The sequence below is a fragment of the Chiloscyllium plagiosum genome, unplaced genomic scaffold (genome assembly GCF_004010195.1).
Source record: "Chiloscyllium plagiosum isolate BGI_BamShark_2017 unplaced genomic scaffold, ASM401019v2 scaf_12662, whole genome shotgun sequence".
Classification (NCBI taxonomy): domain Eukaryota; kingdom Metazoa; phylum Chordata; class Chondrichthyes; order Orectolobiformes; family Hemiscylliidae; genus Chiloscyllium; species Chiloscyllium plagiosum.
Window position 1 is genome coordinate 15,981 of NW_025211877.1, and position 8,132 is coordinate 24,112.

At 39.2% G+C, this 8,132-nt stretch overlaps 1 protein-coding gene across 1 annotated transcript; it reads left to right on the forward strand.

Moving 5' to 3' along the window:
- Positions 1 to 1,442: 1,442 nt before the first annotated feature.
- Positions 1,443 to 3,325, forward strand: LOC122547172 (probable JmjC domain-containing histone demethylation protein 2C). The gene is made up of 3 exons (XM_043685774.1): positions 1,443 to 1,745; positions 1,950 to 2,074; positions 2,554 to 3,325. Exons 1-3 carry the CDS (start codon positions 1,739 to 1,741, stop codon positions 2,812 to 2,814), a joined length of 393 nt encoding a protein of 130 aa, XP_043541709.1. The 5' UTR covers positions 1,443 to 1,738; the 3' UTR covers positions 2,815 to 3,325.
- The last annotated feature ends 4,807 nt before the right edge of the window (positions 3,326 to 8,132 follow it).

Here is an 8,132-nt window from a genome sequence, read left to right on the forward strand (position 1 = left end):
CACCATATGCCACTGGACAGTTTACATAGAACATTACTGGCCCTTTGGCCGTCAATGTTGTGCTTGCGTGTGAAGCCAATCTAAAGCCCATCTAACCTACACTATTCCATTATCATCCATATGTTTATCCAATGATCATTTAAATGCCCTTAATATTGGCTAGTCCACTACTATTGCAGGCAGGGCAGTTCACACCCTTACTACTCGAGGGAACGAAACTACCTCTAATATCTGACCTTTATCTATAACCCCTCAATTTAAAGCTATGTCCCCTTGTGGTAGCCATCACCATCCGAGGAAAACGGTTCTCTCTGTCCACCCTATTCAATCCTCTGATCATCTGGTTCGCCTCTATTAAGTCACCTCTTAACCTTCTTCCCTCTAACGAAAACAGTCTCACCCAGTCTCAGGACTGGGTGAGTCTCAAGTCCTCAGTCTTTCCTCATAAGACCTTCTCTCCATACCAGGCAACATCCTCGTAAATCGCCTTTGCAACTTTTCCAATGATTCCAAGTCCTTCCTGTAATGTTGTGACCAGAACTGTACACAATACTCCCAAGTGCAGCCGCACCAGAGTTTTGTACAGCTGCAACATGACGTCATGCCTCCAAAACTTAATCCCTCTACCAATAAAAGCTAACACAGTGTATGCCTTCTTAATAACCCTCTCAACCTGGATGGCAACTTTCAGCGATCTATGCACATGGACACCGAGATCTCTCTGCTCATTCCACACAACCGAGAATCTTACCATTAACCCAGTACTCTGTATTCCTGTTACTCCTTCCAAAAGTTTCTCCTCCTTAAGTCTGTTTAAGACCTGATGATTTTGAACAACTCTTTTAAACCTCTCCCAACTTTCTCTCCTCTCAAAAGCAATCCTAGATTCTCTGGTTTCTCTGACTAACTGAAGTCTCAGATCCACCTAATACCTGTATATGGTGCACACAGTTGGGCAGAGTATTCCAACTGGGACCTCACCCAGTGACTTATAAAGGTTTAAGGTAATATTTGGCCAGATGGATCAAAGCTCTGTCAAACTAGTGTGTTCTAAAGATTGTTTTAAAGGAGAGAAGAAAGAGGCAGTAAAAAGAGAAGCAAATATATGAGCCTCTGAATGATGCATATGTAAATTTGTGAAGGAAAATAGTTCAGTTTGTCATTGAGAAGTTCAAGAAACTTTATTTTTTTAATTCATGCATGGGATGAAGGTATCACTGGCTAGGCTAGCATTCATTGCCCATCTCTAACTACCCAGAGGGCAATTAAAAGTCAACCACATATCATGGATCTGAAGCCACATGTCAGCTAAACCGGCTAAGGATGGAAGTGTCCTTCCCCATGAATCAGATGGGATTTTCCTGCTGGTAGACAAAGGATTCATGGTCATCATTAAACTCTTAATTCCAGATTTTTCTGTTATTGAATTCAAATTCTGCTATCTGCTAAGGTGGATTTGAACTAGGGTCCCTGACCATTGCTAGGTCTCTGGATTAAAAGTTCAGTGATAATACTATTAGGCCATCACTTCCTCAATTTCAGATTGTTGTGACAAGTGGATCATGCACATTGTTAAGCAAAGCAACTATATTGAACTACAAAATAACCAAAGCACTTATTTCAATTTTTTTTAAAAAAGGACGACATAGACAGCCTGAGCCCAGTTCTCAGGGACAACCCTCCACTTCATGAAGAGGTGAAAGCCTGGGTTAAAGAACAAAAAGTTCAGGAGATTTTTATGCAAGGTATTATTTTGCTTTTATATCGTGCTGTTGTGTTATGTGAAAAATGAATGTTTTTAATGCAAATCACTGAGAAATATATTTAGCTTGGCATCAAATATTTTGGGATCGACTGTTCAACCTTTAGCAACTGACATAAAATTTATTTTTCAGTTCCATCTCTCATACTTTCATGGTGACCAATTGCTGCTTTGTTACTCTTTTCAGGTCCCTATTCATTGAACGGCTATAGAGTACGAGTGTACAGGCAAGATTCTGCCACCCAGTGGTTCACTGGTATCATTACTTACCACGATCTTTTAAGTCGCACTATGATCGTTATGAATGACCAGGTAAATGGATTTGGAGAGGTTTCTCGTTGCCACTGCCTGTATGCTTTGGTTAATCTGGGTGTTTTGCAATTAAAAAAAAGTATGGAAAACAATCATTTTTAATTTACATGATCACCCCCATTATGTAAGCAACTATAGATTATAAATGTGTTCTCTATTTTCCAAATTAAGAAAAATGATGCATATTACAGTTCGGTCTCATTAATGCAAGGAAGTTAAATTACTTTGCTGAATTGAAGAATTGTCACATCTGAACTTAGACAGTAAATGTAGACAGGGTGTTTATTATTGTACAACACATTGCCCGTGGGTGCACATTTTAACACGGGTCACTTGATAGCAGTCAAGAATGTGGAAGTAACTTATACACTGAATAGCATTATTGCAACATTTTGCATGTAGTATTATCATTTAAGTGCAGTAAGTAAATTTTTCTGCTACATATTATAAATGCTGTCCTGTTTTTGTGAACAAACCAGGTGCTAGAACCACAGAATGTTGATCCATCTATGGTACAAATGACTTTTTTGGATGATGTTGTTCATTCTCTGCTGAAAGGTGAAAACATAGGCATTACATCAAGGCGAAGATCTCGTTCCAGTCAGAATAATCCAGCAATTCATGTAAGTATTAAGATAATTCGAATTGCTAAAGGCTCTTATGTTTCCAACTTGCAAAGCATATTTGTCCGATGTTTGTCAATCAGTGCAAGTCTGTACTTATATTTAAATAAAGAATAATGGATATATGTCTGAGAATAATAAAGGAGTAATCTGATTCATGAGTTAAAATGCTTTACAATTGGAGTGATGAGTAACTGACTTAAACTGAAATGTGTGTCTGACTTTTATTGTATATGCAGTGACTTATTGCATGTTATTTAGAAATATTGCTGTTACGGAAGAATAAAATTGATGTTAATCAAAAGAGCATTTTTGGTTTTGATTCGAAGTATTGAAAACTCTTCACTGTAGCATGTTGTTCATTTAGATGTGAAGGTTGCACAATGTAATTGATCTGGGGGAATAATTTAATTGGGAGTAAAGAACTTGTCTTTTTTTTTCTCATTATCTATTTGTGCAACTCAGCCATATTGATTTGCTGAAATTTAGATCCCTCAGTAACCAACAGGAGAGCAGAGCCTTTTCAAGGACTGCAATTTTAATAACAAGCAAGCTCGATTTACGTTTTGCTGCTCTCCTAGTTGAATTTTGAATCTTGTTGATATTGTTTTTGAACCTTTGCTTAATTTTCCTGGTTTTTCTTCACTTGTAATAGTTTATTTCTTTATGCTGTGTTCCGATGGCATAATTTGATTGACTTTGACAACCATGCATTTTTGTTTTGCTATTTGTTCATTCTATTAATTTGCTTGTGTGTTTATTGATATTTTCAAATTAACTAGTTTAATGATGTTTACTCCTCTCCGGATTGTGATGTTTGAGACTTTACCTTTGAATGGATTACTGTTTAGTTATTATTCCCAGTTAACACAGCTATTATTTATTTAAAGTAAAGTTGAAACAAAGAAAAACAAACTGAAACATTTCCATGCATATTTAATATTTTGCTATCACATATCAACAGAGTCATCTCTTTTCTGTTTCACATGAGATCCCTTTGTTCCCAATTCATTCATCGAATTCTTAATGGGGGTTGAAAGAAACAATACATTTTCATCTAATGTATCGATTCTCCAGAGTTTAAATTCCTAAAGTTGCAATCTAGCTTGAATGCATATTTCACTTACAATTGCATTTTAAAAACAAAAACAGTTCAGCCATAATATTTCTGCAGCTATTGATCTGCTTGACCACATTTTCACCAACATTTTGGGAGTTTTACCCAGTACAACTATTTATCTCTCTCATCCTGGCCATTCTTCCTTAAGTGCAAAGGGACACAGAGGTAAAAGGATATGACAGACAACTAATTCGACCATCTACAGGTAGACAGCCCTTTATTCGAAACCCGAAAAGCTCCGAAATCCGAAGGCTTTTTCGTGAAGTTTTTTCTTCTCATTCACAAGATTGTTTGGTATGCAAACAGTTAACCCAACCCCAACCCACTCGATGTGTGTCACTCAGATACGACGTATGGGGGCATGGCCTAGCACTGGTAGGCCTCAATTTGTTTCAGGGCGTATTTTACTCACAGCGCATCTGTTGTTTGGTGAGATTTAAAAAGCTTTCACCATCAAACTGTCACTTATTCTTAAATACGAAAAATTCTAAATTCCAAAAACCAGCTGGTCCCGACGATTTCAGATTGTTCACCTGTACCACCAAATTTGACAATTGCATTCAATATTATTGGGTCTTGCTCTTCTGTACTAAAGATTTTCATGATTCGAGGAGCATCTTGAAATGCCAAGACAATGCTCTGCTTCTTTTGCCTCCAGAGAACTATTTTCTCAACTAATCTCCTTTGTCTGCTGCACCATCACCTCCATTAAAAACTGGGTAACCCATGAACAATTTTGCCCCTGAGAATGCAACATCCGTGTTGATGTGACATTCTCACTAGTTCCTCTGGCGAAAATTCCTCGTTAGTTTTCCACTGCCCTAGCCTGAACATGCATCTTGGCATGTTTCTTCAGTCTCCCTCTGTGCACCTCTGATCTCATCTTTATCCACAAGACCTATCTTCTGTTTCCACTAAGCTGGTATCAACCATTTCCCCTTCCTGGTCCCCATCATTAGCCAATATTGTAATTTTGTCTTTTAGGTTGCATCGTTCTCGCCTTTAAATCTCCCATTGTTACTTCTCAATAATACCAACTTATGACCCCACTGTCTTTGCAAATTATGAGCCTCTCTCAAACATCTTTTTCCACTTCAAAATCCTTGAATGTATTTTCACCTTCCAAGTTAACTGCCCAATTTTTCTGGCTCTCCATGTTCAAGTCCTTGAAAGAAGCTTTCCATCCCTTTGTTGCCTACATTGAGGATGAAAAAACTCTAAGAGAATGTTTTGGTGATTTTGATTTGGCAGAGATAAAATATTCCTCCTTATCCTTGGCGTCACTGCAGCCTTTCACATTGTAAACCGTCTCATTCCCCTCCAAAGCTGTTTGTGTAGTTGAACTGGTTAGGACTGCTCTTATCGAGTTTCAATTTTTTTATCTACATCATCACAGCCAGAGAACCACGCACAATTGCTTCTACTCATGCATGGTTATCTTTTCTGCCCCCAGTGATCTGTCCTAGCCCTCTTCTAGTTCTCTTCCCTTGATAATAATTTGAAAGCACAATGTTAGTTCTTTTTATATGAAGACACTGAACTGTACTTTAGCAGATACCAAACTATCAGCCTGTTTAATCAACATTCAACCATGGATAAGCAGCAATACCCCTAACATAAATATTGGGAAGTCTAAAGACTGATTTGCACATCACACTGCCGACTAATTCTGTCCCTCAGAGTTACTTCCAGTCGGTACCCCACGACTAAGGTTAGACTGACAGGCTTATAGTTTCATGGTCTATCCCTTCCTCTCTGCTTGAATAATAGAATCACATTAGTTCTGTGGCCAAAGGAGAAATCAAATTTCTTTACTAGTGCTCCTGCAATTTCCTTCCTCGTATTTCTCAATAGCCTGGGATCCATTTCATCTGGCCTTGCTGGTTTGTCTACTTTTAAACCTGCCAGACCACTTGGAACCTCTTCTCCATCAATGCTAATTTTTAAATGCTAAATCTTTTTCTATTTCCACATTGTCCGTCTCTCTAGTGACCACCGACACAAAGTATTTATTTAGAAATCAATCTACGTTTTCTAGCTCCATGCACAAATTACAGTTATAGTCCTTAAAGGGCCCTACTCTTTCCCTCATTATCCTTTTATTCTTAATTTTCTTTTATTTTACCTGTCATTATCCTTTCATGGCCCCTTTTTGTTCTCTTAATTGCCTTTTTAAGTTTCCACTTGCACATCCCATACTTTTTCTAGGGCTTCTGCTGTTTTGAGCCATCAGTATCTGTCAGAAGCTTCCTTTTTTCTTCATTATCCAATCCTGAATATTCCTCAACATCCAGGTACGCTGGATTTGTTGGTTCCATCCTTTAAATTTATTTGAAACATGTTGGCCCTGTACTCTCCCTGTTGTCTTCTTGAACATGTCCCACTATGCTGACAGAAATATACCTAAAATTATCTGATCCCAGTCCAAACAGAACATAGATCATAGAACATTACAGCGCATTACAGGCCCTTTGGTCCTCGATGTTGCACTGACCTGTGGAACCAATCTGAAGCCCATCTATCCCATGCTATTCCATTTCCATCCATATGTTTATCCAGTGACAATTTAAATGCCCTTAAAGTTGGCGAGTCTGCTACTGTTGCAGGCAGGGTGTTCTGAGTAAAGAAACGTCCTCTGACATCTGTCCTATATCTATCACCCTTCAATTTAAAGCTATGTCCCCTCGTGCTAACCATCAGAATCTCCGGAGAAAGGCTGTCACTGTCCACCCTATCTAAGCCTCTGATTGTCACCTATGTCTCAATTAAGTCAGCTCTCAACCTTCTTCTCTCTAATGAAAACAGCCCTCAAGTCCCTGAACCTTTCCTTCTAAGGCTCTCCACCCCCCACCCCCCCAATACCAGACAACATCCTAGTAAATCTCCTCTGGACCCTTTCCATAGCTTCCACATCCTTCCTATAATGCGGTGACCAGAATTGTGCGCAATACTCCAAGTGCGCCAAGTGCGGCCGCACCTGAGTTTTGTACAGCTGCAGCATGACCTTCTGGCTCTGAAACTCAATCCCTCTACCAATAAAAGCTAACATACCATATGCTTTCTTTACAACCCTATCAATCTGGGTGGCAACTTTCAGGGATCTATGTAAAGGACAGCGAGATTTCTCTGCTCATTTGCAAAACCAAGAATGTTACCATTAGCCCAGTACTCTTCATTCCTGTTGCTCCTTCCAAAGTGAATCACCTCACACTTTCCCACATTAAACTCCATTTGCCACCTCTCAGTCCAGCTCTGCAGCTTATCTATGCCCCTCTGTAACCTGTAACATCCTTCAGCATTACCCACAACTCTACTAACCTTATTGACATGTGCAAATGTACTAACCATCCTTCTATGCCCTCATCCAGGTCATTTATAAAATGACAAGCAGCAGAGGCCCCAAAACAGATCTTGCACACCACTAGTAACTGAGCTCCAGGATGAACGTTCCCCATCAGCCACCACCCTCTGTCTTCTTTCAGCTAGCCAATTTCTGATCCAAACTGCTAAATCACCCTCAATCCCATGTCTCCGTATTTTGTGTAATAGCCTCCCATGAGGAACCTTATCAAACGCCTTCCAGAAATCCATATACACCACATCAACCTCTTTACCTTCATCCACCTGTTTGGTCACCATCTCAAAGAACTCAATAAGGTTTCGTGAGGCATGACCTATCCTTCACAAAACCGTGTTGACCATCCCTAATCAAATTATTCCTCTCCAGATGATTATAAATCCTATCTCTTATAACCCTTTCCAACACTTTAACCACAACTGAAGTAAGGCTCACTGGTCTATAATTACCAGGGTTGTCTCTACTCCCCTTCTTAAACAAGGGGACAACATTTGATGTCTTCCAGTTTTTGGCACTATTTCTGAAGACAATGATGTCAAAAAGATCAAAGCCAAAGGCTCTGCAATCTCCTCACTGGCTTCCCAGAGAATCTAGGAAAAATCCCATCTGGCCCAAGGAATTTATCTATTTTCACACTTTCCAGAATGACTAACAACTCCTCCTTGTGAACCTCAATCTTGTCTAATCTTGTAGCATGGATCTCAGTATTCTCCTCGATAACATTGTCTTTTTCCAGTGTGAATACTGACAAAAAATGTTCATTTCATGCTTCCCTTATCTCCTCTGACTCCATGCACAACTTCCCACTACTATTTTTTGATTGGCCCTAATCTTACTCTAGTCATTTTATTTTTCCTGATGTACCTATAGAAAACTTGAGAGTTTTCTTTGATCCTACCTGCCAACGACTTCTCATATTACCTCCTGGCTCCTCTTAGCTCTCTCTTTAGTTCTTTC

Excerpts from the sequence above, each read along its gene's own strand:
- LOC122547172 (XM_043685774.1), top strand. Across the intron at positions 2,075-2,553 it reads TGATCGTTATGAATGACCAG|GTGCTAGAACCACAGAATGT; the intron begins GTAAATGGATTT and ends TGAACAAACCAG.